This window comes from Dendropsophus ebraccatus, chromosome 6, assembly GCF_027789765.1.
Source record: "Dendropsophus ebraccatus isolate aDenEbr1 chromosome 6, aDenEbr1.pat, whole genome shotgun sequence".
Taxonomy (NCBI): Eukaryota; Metazoa; Chordata; class Amphibia; order Anura; family Hylidae; genus Dendropsophus; species Dendropsophus ebraccatus.
The window spans coordinates 19,162,548-19,177,908 of NC_091459.1; the positions used below are offsets into that span (position 1 = coordinate 19,162,548).

General features: G+C 41.3%; 1 protein-coding gene across 1 annotated transcript in view; it reads right to left on the reverse strand.

The window, feature by feature from the left end:
• The window catches only part of COL9A1 (collagen type IX alpha 1 chain), a 131,534-nt gene that overhangs the window by 47,824 nt on the left and 68,349 nt on the right, over positions 1–15,361 (reverse strand). Inside the window, exons 16-25 of the mRNA XM_069974172.1 lie at positions 14,799–14,831; positions 14,652–14,708; positions 11,765–11,818; positions 10,453–10,506; positions 9,431–9,484; positions 8,147–8,200; positions 7,735–7,788; positions 7,239–7,292; positions 5,352–5,405; positions 2,723–2,776 (exon numbers count right to left, since the gene is read on the reverse strand). Coding sequence (XP_069830273.1) covers positions 2,723–2,776; positions 5,352–5,405; positions 7,239–7,292; positions 7,735–7,788; positions 8,147–8,200; positions 9,431–9,484; positions 10,453–10,506; positions 11,765–11,818; positions 14,652–14,708; positions 14,799–14,831 — 522 coding nt within the window. The remainder of the gene's footprint in view (positions 1–2,722; positions 2,777–5,351; positions 5,406–7,238; positions 7,293–7,734; positions 7,789–8,146; positions 8,201–9,430; positions 9,485–10,452; positions 10,507–11,764; positions 11,819–14,651; positions 14,709–14,798; positions 14,832–15,361) is intronic.

Sequence of the window (15,361 nt, forward strand, 5' to 3'; positions counted from 1 at the left end):
GGGGACCCGCCGCAACTCTCAGCTGCGCTCTGGTGCTGAGAGTTAACCCTATAGATACTGCGGTCACCATGACCGCAACAACTATAGGGCTACAGACAGAGAATTCTCCCTCTACAGAGGGAGAATTCTCTGTCTGGTGTCCAATGGGGCTCTGCGAAGTGATTGCAGAGCCCTGATGGTAGCCATGGAAACCGACTTCCGGTTTCCTAGCTACAGAGGCCGGCGGGGGGAGGGAGGGAAGACAGGAAGACAAGATTGTGACAGCGGCAGGGGACAGAGGAGAGGGGGCAGACATAGGGACATCAGCTTATGGAATCATTATGATCCCATAAACTGATGTCCTAAAACGACCTGAGCATTGAGGAATCAATGACCCCAGGTTATGAAAGGGTTAATATGGCCAACAAGATTTGTTAACAGTAAGGTTAGGTTCACACTATGTAAAAACAACAGCCGTATTTCATAGCGACGGTTGTTGTTGTGCAAACAACGGTCTTTATTTCTCAAATAGCGGCCGTTGTTTGCACAGCAATGGCCGTTGTTATGAAATACGGCCGTTGTTGTTACATAGTGTGAACATAGCCTAAAATTGTATCCCTAATTATTTGCATGGATATTGGTGAAGGTTACACATTGCTTTTCATTATTCCTTTAAGTTTGGTTTGTGAATATGAATTCTAACCTTGAAAGTATCTGAAAAATACTGAAAACCTTTTTGTGGTGGGATGACAGGCATCTTGTGGTGCTTTAGATGGATGAGCACAGAAGCATTGCTTTGAATAGACTCGAGTGGGAACATATGGTTTATTAGGATGCCAAATAGGAACATTTTGCAGCAGTTGAAGTGAGACATGATGAGTGGCTTTAATTATAATCTTAGAACCGATTCTAACAATGTTCTACAAGTAAAGATGGCAGAGTGCAGAGATGAATGAAAACGTGATAGATGACTGCCTATGACTTTTATTGTCTGATGATCATAATACGTAAAACGAGACTGAAAATGTAGTCTATAATTGAGTTCCTTTTTTTTTAATGAAGCCTGAATGTGTCCGTTGGTAGAGGTCTAGAGGAAAGAAGTTTGCGTTTTCGTTGCCTTCATTGATAAGAATACACATGTACAAAAAGTTACGTTACAAAGAGATTCTAAACATTTAGCGTCCATTCATTTGCAAGTATGGTCGGGATTCATTGGTAAAGATTTGGAAACAGATCCATCATGGGTGTGATGGCTCCATAATAAACAAAAGCCATGACGATAGAGTTAACATTAGGTTCTATGGAAAGTACGTTTGTTTATGCATCTGTATTGTAGGGGAATTAATTAACCAAAGGGTCAAAGCAAGCTTCTTCTCCAAAAGTAATGGGTGGGTTAAACAACCTCCAAAGTCTCATGTTTTAGACTTGTATCATTTATGCCCTTAAAGGTGAAGTCCAGCCAAGTAGTTGTTTGTTTTTGTTTTTTGGGTTTTTTTAAGCAGTGGGGAGAGACATAGTAACCAGTCCTTACCTTTCCCTCTGCCTGTCATCCGCCACGTGAGTGGGCCAGTATCCCCGACAGAAGTTTTTTTCCCCCCAACTTGTGGTGATGTCCTGACTCTTAGGAAAATGATCATCCTGGCTGATGGACTAACCAATCAGGGACTGCAGCTGCGTTCCGCCCCAGTCACTGATTGGCTGAGAGGCCTGTCGATCAATCTGGTCGTGACGTCAGCTCTGGTTGAGATCCCCAAGCCCAGTGGGGGTCCTGGAGCAGCGATCCAGTGCTGAAGAGGCTCGGGTAGAGGTGAGTTTAAAAAAAAAAAGTACTTGGCCGAACTTGACCTTTAATTTCCATATATATCTTCTTATTTTTGTATTTATATGCCATATATATGTTCTTATTTTTGTATGTTTTTGTTTATCCATATGTATGCTCTATATTTTTATTGTGCCCCTGCCCTTGTACATGAAAAAAATAGACACGTTTCACATAATGTTCATCCAACGTACAAGTCATTCTGTGGCAATTCCTGCCTCAAAAACTACCATCACACTAAATGACCTTTGTGTTTACTCCTTACCAACAATGGTTCTAAAAATAAAGAGTACAGAATTGGAAACTTGTTTGTGCGTGTCTATTTCCTTTCATCCATCCAATAGCTGCCACCTGGACCCCAACTGGAAGCTTATTATATCATAGGAGCTGACTACGGATGGAAGTGATGAGTAGGGAGAAGCAGGTGATAATAATTTCTCAGTGAAATGATCTGGGCTATGGCACAAGTACCTCTCAAAGTATTAAAGGTTGTTTTTTTTGTTTTTTTTTTTTGTAATGACTATAACAATCTCCATCAGTGGAAATAGCTTTTTTAATGTTTAGGTTGTCCAAATAAATCCCACTGTTTTTCATGCTACCAGATGCTGTCCTCTTGATGTCAGAGAGACATGTCAAATGTTTTAATCGTTCCGGGTCTGAGTGTTGAGACCCTGACTGATTGTGAGAACGAGTTTCCTGCTCTGTGTCACTCAAAAGAGTCGGGATCCATAGACTTACACTATGAGCCTGACTCATCACCTGATACAGAGCCAGGAGAGGAACACGCTGAGTATGGTCTTCTCCAGGCTCGTTCTCACAATCGCTTAGGGTCTGAACCCTGACCAACAGAACTTTTGACATGATCCTCTGACAATGACAGTGACACTTTAATATCATTATACAATATCAGGTAAAAAAACTTACTGGCAATCCTTGAAGACCCGCTTCTCCTGGGGCTCCAGGTTCTCCAGAGTCACCCTATAAAAGTATATAGGAAAGCGGCAGATGTCACACCAAATCTGAAAGCAGCCATAATTGAAAATACTGTATTGAGCGCGTATTATAAGAAATACATTTATTACTAGCATATTAAAGGGATTGTCCAGGGAACAAAAAAACGTCCTACCTGTTCTGCTCTTCAGCACACCACTTCCTCCCTCTGGTCGCCTTAGAAGTATATGTTCCAAGACAAGTGCAGGGGGGTGCATGTCACGAGCATAACATGCAGTATGTGATTAACAATAGCTGCCCGATGACGTAGCAACAACAGTAACATCAGAAGGCTATTATACATCAATTGTTCACAACATGCACCCACCCACTTCTCCTCTCAGAAGGTATGTTTCCAAGATGGCCAGAAGAAAGAAGTGAAGAGTCAGGCAGAAGAACAGGAAAGACCTTGTATGCGCCCCAGAAACCCCCTTTACTCATACTTATACTATGTACTAAAACTGACTGAACATGTCAATGAGAGAAGAGAAGAAGAGGTGACGAGGGGACCAGGAGCATCAGAGCCGCAGTTGCAAGGGAATGGGGTAGATAAGTAGGATTTTTTTTACTTTTAAACTACCTGGGCTATAAGAGAAACATCGCTGATCTCAGGGAGACCAGCCAAAGATAACACTACAGGCTGCTAGTGTAAGTGCTCAATGCAGTGAAATTCTAGGTGCATTGCCCCCTGGGAAACATGAATATACAAAAGAAGAGCCCGTGGAGCCTCATAAAAGAGTCTCTAAACACATGACTAGCCAGATATTTCTCTGGGAAGGACCCAGCCAAGGAGTGGCTCCTGCTCTTCTTTTGCATATTCATGTTTCCCAGGGGGCAATGCACCTAGGATTTCACTGCATTGAGCACTTACACTAGCAGCCGGCAGTGTTATCTTTGGCTGGTCTTGCTGAGATCAGAAATCTGTTTCTCTTATGGCTCTACTAGGCATTGATCCAGCCTAGCCAGAATCCTGCTCAACACTGATGAGGGGCAACACCCCAAAACAGCTGTCTGTGGATGGATACCTGGCGTTGGTTTTTCCCTTGTCATTACATTGACTTATAGGGCCACTTAATATGGTGGTTTTGGTGGTTTCCCTACAGAAGCCACCCCTTGGCTGGGTCCTTCCCGTAGGGATATCTGGCTAGTCCTGTGTTTTGAGACTCTTTTATGAGGCTCCACAGGCTCTTCTTTTGCAATACCTCGGCTATATTAGACCCCTGGACAACCAAGTAATCACTCACACCTTAGAAGTGACAGCTTTTCCTATATACTAAGACTGATTGAAGATGTCAATGAAACAAGGAAGAAGTGGTGACGTGAGGGGACCAGGACAGCATGTTTTTTTGCTTGTACCACTGTATTTATAAACGTGTATATCCTTATATGAAGAATTAATATCTTATTAACATGAATCAAAGCAAAACATGCACATTTAATCATATTAATAGTGTTAGGTATCATATTGGCGATTGGCCTGTAAGATCAAAGTGTTTTATACCTCTTTTAGGTCATTATCATCACTATGTAATGCCAGAATAGGTTCTAATGGTATAATAATGGGAAGGATCAATCAAGTTCTATTCATAGACTAGTGACACTTCTTAACTGTCATTAACCTTGTCAGTTTTCGAAATCTGCATCAAACGTTCCGCACTTTATAACACTCATTTCATTTGGCATAAGCATTATAGAATGGGATATTAAATAAGTCATGTGTTTCATGACATTAATGCCGTGTACTTGATATATGACGGCATTATTATCATTGACTGCAATGAGGTGCTGAGAGAATGAACGCCACTAAGACAAAATCCCTTTGTGTTCGAGTAAATGATTAAACTATATTCAGATCATTTTTGCTGTTACCGTAACGTGTAAAAACAAACATGTACTTAGCAAACCGTGCGGGGGATTAACCTTCTTTAAGTGGATCCTATTGCCATTATCTCACATAACAAATGGGCAAACAGATGAAGGCTTCATGAATTGCAACATATTTTATAGTCTCTTTTTTACTTTTACTATCTAGCTAGGGGCGAAAGGGGATATCATGTCTTATTGAAGAGATCCAGATCCAGTTGGGGCATTGAGATCCATTTGGTATATTTTCAGGAAATCTTCTGTGAGTATCTCTACTCCAGAAGGAACAAAAAGATCTCACATTACCCATACAGGATAGGATAAGACGTCATCGCGCCTGCCTGGGGATCCCGTCCATGCTCACTGGATGGAGGACTGAAGAGAGAACAGCCATGGCATGCATTGTGAGAGTCCGGACTATTATTAGTTTGGGGGTTTTTTTGGCCATGATAAGGATTCTTAGTACAGAGGCTTTGTTACTCTATGGGGAGCACAGGGGGTGCTGCTACTATATGGGGACATTGTGAGCAGTATTTGGGGAGTATATGGGGAACGGGGGCATAAGGGAGAAGAACACTGAAACAGTTGTAACTCTATTTTAAAATGAGATGTTCTAGAAGATAACCAATATGTATACTTTGTTATCTAAAAAAAAAAAAGCTTGTTAATACTAAAATGCATGTTCATTGTTCACCGTTACCTTTGATCCGGGCATTCCAGGGATTCCATCACGGCCGTCAACGCCAGGCAATCCCTAGAGGAAATACATGCAAATGGGTAATTCATTTTAGAATTTATATAGAATTACAAAAAATCTCTGTTCTTTAAAGGGGTAGTGCGGCGGTAAAAAATTATTCACAGAATAACACACATTACAAAGTTATACAACTTTGTAATGTATGTTATGTCTGTGAATGGCCCCCTTCCCCGTGTCCCACCACCCCCACCCGTGTACCCGGAAGTGTAGTGCATTATACATTACCTGATCCGTGTCGCGCCCGTCCGTCATCTTCGGCCTGCCGGCCCGAACACCTCCGATCTTTCCGAGTGCTGGGCGCCCTCGGCTGCGTCATCCGCTGCTCAGCCGCGATTGGCTGAGCATAACTGTGCTCGGCCAATCGCGCGCTCAGCACTTGGGAAGATTGGAGGTGTTCGGGCCGGCAGGCCGAAGATGACGTTTGGCACAAGATGGCGGACGCGTGTCGACACGGATCAGGTATGTATAATGCACTACACTTCCGGGTACACGGGTGGGGGTGGTGGGACACGGGGAAGGGGGCCATTCACAGACATAACATACATTACAAAGTTGTGTAACTTTGTAATGTGTGTTATTCTGTGAATAATTTTTTACCACCGCACTACCCCTTTAAAATGATTGCAATTACCCAGACACATACGGTAACTTAAGTAATAGGGAAAGTATGTTTTATGGGTTTTGGAGTAAGGTTTGTTAATACTGCCATTCTCTTAAACTAGGTCCCATTCCACAGCAGTTAGGGGTCAACATTAGAGGTGATTGAACAGCGCTAAAATTTCAGGCTCGTACGAACTCAAACTATCGGTATTTGACTCCATCAGACTTCCCGTTCCGTGGGGAAGGTGGAGACAGCCCAAGTACCGCCTGGAAAACAGGAATACAACCTGGGCCATAGGTTTTTTTCTTGTTTTCCAGGCGGGACTCGGGCTGTCTTCACCTTCCCCACGGAACGGGAAGTCTGTGGGAATCAAATGCCGATGATTCGAGTTTGTACGAACCTGAAAATTAGCGCTGTTCGATCATCTCTAGTCAGCACGTACACTGCCTGACCCCAAACAGAAGAGGAACTGAGGAACAGGACCTGATATGGGAGAATGGCAGTAGAGGTGGAAGCGAGGAAGATATGTACAGTTGTTATGCACCAGGCAGAGCCCATTTTTAGAATAAAATACAACTTGGAATACCGCTTTTAGGGTATGTTCACACTAAGAAAAGAGGTGGACATTTCAAGCGGAATCCCCGCTGTGAACTCCGCTCAGAATTCTGCCTGCCTCAGTGTCTCAATGTTAAGTATAGAGCATCTCTGCTCTAGGTGGCTCTCCGCTGAAAGAATTAATTCTTTGAGCAGAGAGTCGCGAAGAGTGGAGGTACCCACACAGTCTTTTTTTTGCCCTTTTGCGACAACGGTCTTTTAGGATGTTCATCAGTCTGAGGCCAAATAATGTCCGTGATTTCAAAATAACTGCCTTTATTTGGCCTCAAAATGACGGACTTCCAAAAAGACAGCCAACGAACTGCCAAAAAAAAACATGGTGTGTGAACCTAGCCTATTACATGAGCCATGTAATGTAAAGATATATAGCCTCAGCTCTAAATAGAAGAAAAATTAATAAAATATTTGGTGGGCAATATGGCATTCTATGACAGTACTGCCTTGGAATATTAGAATCACTGATTTCTTTCATATGATCTATACTACAGTTAGGGTTAGTCTATGGAGTTTGTATGATTTTATAACATGATTTTATTCAAACTTTTATCAATAAGTATAACTGAAGTGACCAAACCTAAAAGAAAACCTAATAGAATACCGTTATAAATACATACCGATTCACCCTTTGAACCTGGCATTCCGGAGATACCTCTTGGTCCTGCAGGTCCCTGATGATATTAAAAAATATATTAAAAAAAAATAATTTTAAATGCAACATATTTAAATGTTAAATATTTTTTTTTACTTAAAGGGGTTGTGCAGGAAGCAAAAAACGGGATGGGTTGTGACGTGATGGGGAGTAGAAGGCCATTTTTTGCTCCCTAAGCCCTTTAATAAGCATCAATCCAGTAGATCAGCGCTCATTGAAGGGCTCAATTATTGTGGCAGAAGGGCCACACGTAAATTTGTGCCTTACATAATTGTCAGCCAAACACAAGGCAATATGTGGCCTAACTTACAGTTTTTAGAGCCACATGATACCGGCAATTAGCCGATGAACAAGCATTTTCTGATCCGTTGGCTACTTGCTGGGTCTCTCACACGGGGCGATGGTCATCCCATGTGTTAGCGCCTTTTCGCTTATCTTAAAACTAAAAAAATCATACTCACTCTATCACCTTTTGGTCCAGCTTCTCCTATTGAACCTCTTTGACCGACGTCACCCTGGTGAAAATATGGAAATATTTTGATATTTCTACAGATATTCTTTTTTTTTTGGGGGGGGGGGTATTTTAACTGCCATTTGTGAATATATATATATATATATATATATATATATATATACATTTATAGTATGAGAATATATACTGTAAAATTTATGAATGTCTGATCTGACCTTTATTACGATCATGATCCACGATATATTGTAACATGTACACTTTAACATGAAATAATCTAGGAGTGAACTACTGTAAATACTACTAAAAAGTTACTGACATTACTATAGCTTCTACATGAAGGTACTTGTGATATGTAACATATTTACAGTCTATGCAATACTTTATCTGATAAAGGAACTCACCGGAGCACCAGCAACCCCTTGAGGACCAGGCACTCCATCTGTTCCGCGAGCACCCTGAAGAGAGGAGAGAAACATTATTAACATATAAAATGATACCTCCCATTACTTACTGATGTGCTGTAATAGCTGCACTCCAATTGTATGGAAAGAAGATTTTTGATTATTATCCCGCTGCCCTCTGTAATGCTTCTGCAGATTGGTTGGTGAGTGTAATACTAATTTTGCATGTCCTGCTACATTTTATATAGTGACAAGGTTTAAAATGTTGAGATCAAAATTATTAAATATGAACATAACATCTTAACTAGAATGAGATACTATGCAGTTGTTTCTGTTCATGTTGTACTTCTGACACAGCACTATGCTCCTTCATTTGTTTCTTCTATGATGCTTATATGTAAGTATGAGGACTGTTTTTCTTGTTGCATTATAGCCTAAGGCTATGTTCACACTACGTAAGTTCCACAGAAATCTCAGCTGTCGATTTATGTGTACTTACGTAGAGCTGCAGGCTAAGGGAATCGCGGCTGGAGTGTATAGACATAGTATACACTCCTGCCGGGATCCCTAGCAGCGCCATAGAAAACTGACACACTATGATGCGAGCGGCTCCGGCCACTTGCTCCATTGTGTTCAGTGGGGAGTTCCGATGCGGGCGCTAACGGATGCGCCTGCATCAGAACTCAGCAGCGCTAAAGATCATCCGGACGGTACTGCAGTCCCGACCGGGGTGATCTTTTCTGAGACCAGCCGTTCCTTGACCCAGCCGGGTCACGGAACGGCCGGTCTCATACCACGCGTGAACATAGCCTAAGGGTGCCTTCACATGTACAGGATCTGCAGCAGATTTTATGGTGTAGATTTGATGCTGTGTTCAGTTATTTAGATCAAATCTGCTGCGGATCTGCTGCATAAATTCCGCTGCGATATGGTGTGTGTGAAGCTACCCTAAAGCTACATCCAGTCCATTAAAGTGAATGGATCCAGTCTATATATTGCTGTATTTAAAAAAAAAAAAAATGTTAACACGCTGTCAAAATAACGGCCACCATTTAACGACAAATAATGGCCATAAAAACGACTGTTGTTACACGAATAACAGAGGTCGACATCAAATAACATCCATTTTTATAAAATTATTTTCTTAAATGGTGGCCATCCAATAAAAAAAGGCTTCATTTTAATAGTGTGTGAACGTATGTGAAGTACATAGCGAAAAACACAAAAAGACAATACTTAAGGTTCAAATGTTTTAAAAGAAAGATGAATTCGGAATAAACTCACCTTGTTACCTTTTGGTCCCATTATGCCAGTAATTCCTCTTAAACCTTGTGGTCCCTAAAAGAAACATAATTATATATGTAATAAAGCTTTCATTGTTTTCTTCTAGCTCGCACTACAATGGATATATTTTAAGAATAAGACTTCTAGCTCGCACTACAATGGATATATTTTAAGAATAAGACTTCTAGCTCGCACTGCTATGGATATATTTTAAGAATAAGACTTCTAGCTCGCACTGCTATGGATATATTTTAAGAATTATGACTTGTTCAACAGTTTGAGGGGTAAAAAAATTTACAACCCTTTACATGAAACTCATTTGCGCAAAAAAACGTGCCACTTTTTAGCTGATTTACGGCATGTAATATGCTAGTCTTTGATACATTCTCCTCTAAATGTCCATCTTTTTATAGTGGTAGGTGTAAATCTACCTCTCTTGTCCATGACAAGATTGTGTGGGTTTCAGGTGGGGCCAATATGAATTTTGTAAGAGCCTTGTTAATAGTAAACATATACTATTATGGGGGAGATTTATCAAACATGGTGTAAAGTGAAACTGGCTCAGTTGCCCCTAGCAACCAATCAGATTCCACCTTTCATTTTCCAAAGAGTCTTTGAGGAATGAAAGGAGGAATCTGATTGGTTGCTAGGGGCAACTGAGCCAGTTTCACTTTACACCATGTTTGATAAATTTCCCGCATCACCTGGAAACCTAAGGCCGCGTTTCCATATTTGCATTTGTAATGCGTTCCAAACATGGCTGTTCCAATGGCCCATTTCTTTACCAATAGCCACGTAATGTTGCCAATAATCCAGGCACATAACATGACTATTGAGTAAGAAATGGGAGAGAGGTTTCAGCCACATTCTAAACTCAAATGTGAAAACACGTCCTTCGATAACTTATCTATATTATTACTAATACCATCTACACCTGAAAACATTGTAAGTGTGCACTATGAATCCAGTCTGTAAATGCTATGTATGATTTAGAAGCATCTTTTAAAATAAAAGAACTTTACTGGAGGTCCTTGGGCGCCAATTTCACCAATCTCTCCTTGTTCGCCTTCTTCTCCCTGGAACAAAATAAAAATATACAAAATGAGTCAAAAACGTCTCTTGTGGCTGCTCTATGAAAATCTGTATATTTTATTTTTAAAGGGGCACTATCAGCAGGTTAGACAAATCTAACCTGCTAATAGCCCCCCAATGAGCATGGGGGGCTGAAAAGGAAGGTAAGTCTCTTACCTTCCTCCTCGGCGCTGTTCCCGTGCAGTTGTTAGTTGAATCCATGAATCCAAGAGCACTGCCCCAATTCCATGCAGTTAGTAGTTGAATCCATTAAAGTTCGGCACACTAGATATCTTGCCAGTGGTGCATGTAGATAGGAGCTAGTCCCATATATTGCATGAAATCAATTTCTCGGCACTCACCAATATGCTGAATTCGTATTTATTGCATCTTCAAAAATGAAAGACGCGTTTCGGCATATTGCCTAAGGCAATACGCCGAAACGCGTCTTTCATTTTTGAAGATGCAATAAATACGAATTCAGCATATTGGTGAGTGCCGAGAAATTGATTTCAAGTAGTTGAATCCATGACCTGGAGCACCGTTAGGAGCACTGCCCTACCCCCATCGAGTCGTTGGTGCAATGGGGGCATTGCTCCGGGCTGTGGATTAACTGCTAACAGCATGAAAATGGCACAGAAGAGAATGGTAAGAGATATACCTTCCTCCACGGTGTTTCCTGTGCAATAGGGAGCTATCAGCAGGTTAGCTCCCTATTGCACATGGCCTTTTCCTGCAATACACTGGGCCGTCATCCTTTGCAGCACCAGGTGGCCGAGCTGGACTCCCGGGTTATGCAAATCTCCCTTTAACTACAAGCACTCCTGACATGCCTCTTCAGTAATGCAGTTATGACTACACTTGACGGCTTAGTGGTCGGTCGGAATGGGAGGGGGGGGGGGGTTCCATTCACAAATTTGCTATGAGGCCCAGCTATTTCTAGTTACGCCCAAGCCAATGTGGTTTGATTTTAATGTGAGTGGACACTGGTTTGTAAGAGTGGTCTGCGGGCAGTCCAAGAGGGGTGGTCAATCTTTTGTCCATGCCAACCTAAGAAAATGTTATAAATAAACGCAACTTTCCAGAACTACTCTGAGAGAAACTCCAATCTGTGTGACTTCCTTTCTCTCTCCCCACTGACCTTACATTCAAGGGAGAACTTATGTTAATCCTAAATTAAATCTCACAGGCACTTGAGGCAGCGACAAAACTAAAAATGTTATGTAGCCAAAAAACCTTAAATGGTGTTGAATCTGTTATTACCTTGTGACCTTGTTTTCCAGGTTCTCCAGCATCACCCTTTACGCCTTTATGGCCCTAAGATCACAAACACAATACACAAAAAGATAAAATATAATATGATATATATGTCTAATATGGTACAGAAGCATATGATGCATATTCCATATCTCAGCTGGGTTTGGTAATTACTGTGATTCCATTTACTTAACCCTTTCACGACCTGGGGTCATTGTTGCCTCAATGCCCAGGTTGTTTTTGGACACCAGCTTATGGGATCATAATGATCTCATAGGCTGATGTCCCTATGTCTGTCCCCTCTCCTCTCTAACCTACCACTGTCACAATCTTGTGACAGCGGCCGGGGAGAGAGGGGAGGGGGCAGAGTGCACGAGCGCAGAGCCGCGCGCCCTGCCTTGCCTCCCCCGCCAGCCTCCGTATCCTGAGGCTTCCGGTTTCCATGGCTACCACTGGGGCTCTGCGATCACTTAGCAGAGGCCCAATGGACACTGGATAGAGAATTCTCCCTCTGTAAAGGGAGAATTCTCTGTTAGGAGCCCTACAGATGCTGACCGCAGTATCTATAGAGTTAACTCTCAGCACCGGAGTTGCGGTGGGTCCTCGGCTATTACTAATAGCCCGGACCCGCTGCGGATGACACAGGCGCAGTTTCTGTGCCTGTGTTATCCTCGATCATAAATTAACGTCCCTGCAGCATCAGGCATAGGCTGCAGCGATGTTAATTTACAGTGCAGGGGCGGGAGGAGGTTAAAAAAGAACTGCCAGCCGTGTAATAGATTCAACTGAAAAAGAAGGAGTAAAGCTAGTAATAAAAAATAATATAAAAATAATATAAAAGTTAAAGACGACTGTAATTTTGATTTAGGACCAAATTTTGCCAAAGCAGGGTGTAAATAACAAAAATTTTCATTATTTGGTCGTAACCAATCATAGCCAATTCCCATCAATTTCCCATTGACTTCCATAGAGTATACTAATTATATAAAAAATACAACAGTATTTTACATATATTTTATGATTTGAATACATAGCCTAAATTTTTTGTTATCTCTACATGTGAGGTACTTTCAGTGATGGGCGGTTTTATCGGATAGTTGTCATTTACCGACAAATAACAGCCGGTATTATATGAATAATGAAAGTTGTTATAGAAGGACGACCATTATTTGTTGGTAAATGAATAACCACCCAACACAAACGGCCGTTATCTTGATGGTGCGTAAAGCAACACTGAAGTCTGAACTCAGTACTGATCCCAAACCGATATGGCTAACTCCATGGACTAACAATATTTTCACCATAGGAAATGGTCTCCCAATCATAGCTCTACTTTAACCCTCTATATAGTTATCATCTTCAGTTGCCACTTTCCTATTCTATGTTCTGTATGTATTGTAAGCTTCTAACTTATTATTCTTTGCCCAGAAAATCATCAAAAAAAAAAAATTCACCCTTGATTCTCCCATGTTTATTTTTTTCTACCACTATTAATTTGAAACCACTATTTTTTTGGATCTACTAAAAATAATCCAAAATTTTTCTAAGTTTTAAGTTAGTTAATCCTATTTTTAAACCTCTGGAGATGAGTTGTCACCTCCAAATATAATTTCAGCTATCGATCCTCAAATACACTTTGGGGGAATGTATTGTGAGCAGTGTTTTATACGTCTCTCTAATTTCCAATACCCCCTGTCTTCGTACCGCTGGATCTGTCGCCTCCGATATCTACACCAGCTCCCCCTGGCATCGATTTTAGACATAATTTATACCACAGCAAAGTGTAAATTAGTATAAATCTTGCACGCAGGGAGGACATACCTCCCCTTGAACAATGCCATGTCCCCTCTCCTACCCCCACACCCGCCCTCATGGCGAATGGGGCGCAAAATGGTAAAAAGTCAAAATTTGTGCTTTGCACAAAAATTTGCAACTTTTTGATGGCCTGCACTAGACGTAGACTTTAATGCACATGGCCCTAAATTTTAACTCTTAGAGGGACATTTATGAACCATCCACCCGAGGCGTACGCCCAAGGAGAAGGTGCAAATTTGCCCCTTCTCCCTGGCGTATGTCTGCCGTACAACCCGCTCGCCCAATGGGCGGGCTGGGGGAGCTTGGGGGGACATGGCAAGGTGGAGAGAAGGTGTGGCCTCTTCCTGCACCTCAATTATCATGATTTACACCTGCTCGCAGGCGTAAATCATGATCCAAGTCTACACCTGCTGGAAGATTTGGTACACCGGGCGCAGGTGCGGTCGCCTTGCCGGCCGGATTTGCTAAGAAGCGTGTGCCTCTTAGTGAATCTTGGTAGAGAAAGGGGGCGGGGCCTAATATAGGACCAGCGTACTTGTATGTCCCCCCTTAGAGATTCTGTTTATAAAGTACCTTCTGTTTTCATAACAAGTATACAGATATAGCTTCACTAGGCTTTGTCAAAAAACATATTTTTAAGGCAGAAAAACGGACGTTTTTCATAACGATAGACGTTAAAAATGATTGTGATCATTATCTACTGCCATAATTATAAAATAACGACCATTATTTCAACTAAGCAGAACCTAACCCTGGTATCAACGTGGCCACATTTTTATATTAAACTATTATCTTTTCCAGTATTTTATGTGCAGCTGTTTTTCATTGTCAAAACTAGAATCCTTATTCCCTACCATTATAGGTACAAAGAATTTCCTCATTCTGTGTGTCAGTTCAGGAGGTATATTGGCAATGGCACAAAGTTTGTGGCACAGGGATTTAGTGTGACTATATTAGCATTAAGTGTACATTCTTATAACAAGGAATGAATACATCCTTCTGCTAGCAAATTCATTCTCATCAAAAGTTAATTTGCAACTTTGGAAATAGAACAAACTATTCCAGAACATTGCTTTACCTTCATTCCAGGCAAACCTGGATATCCCGGACGGCCTGGCGGGCATGCATTAGGGCACTGGAAATAAAATAACAGTTTTGATAAATAACAAATTGAAAGAGAGGAGAAGACGGCTGCTACTGTTAGTGCTTTTCACACAGAGCTCACCAGGGGATCTCCTTCAGGCAGAGCAACTGTCCCCTGTCGAAAACAAAAATAGACGTTTTCTGTAGTTAGTCAGAAACATATCACATCAGAAAACACGAGGAAATCAATTGTAATTGAAATTCTGAACAAAATAAAATTCCTTCAATGTTTCATGAGCAGCCGCATTATTAAAGGTCTGAAGACTTTGTCTTTGCAACCGTTGGGAGGTTGTGCGGGATATCACGGTTTTGCGGATATTACTACATTTATTTAGAGAATTGGGTAAAATAATAATATGGATATAAAGTAAAATATCAATTATTCTTTAACCTCTTAAAGGGGTACTCCAGCGAAAATCTTTTTTTTTTTTTCAAATCAACTGATTTCAGAAAGTTATATAGAATTGTAATTTATTTCTTTAAAAAAATCTAAAGTCTTTGTACTTATCAGCTGTTGTATGGTGTTTTCTTTTCAGTCGGACACAGTGCTCTCTGCTGCCACCTCTGTCCATGTCAGGAATTGTCCAGAGCTGTAGCAAATTCCCATAGGAAACCTCTCCTGCTCTGGACAGTTCCTGTCTCGGA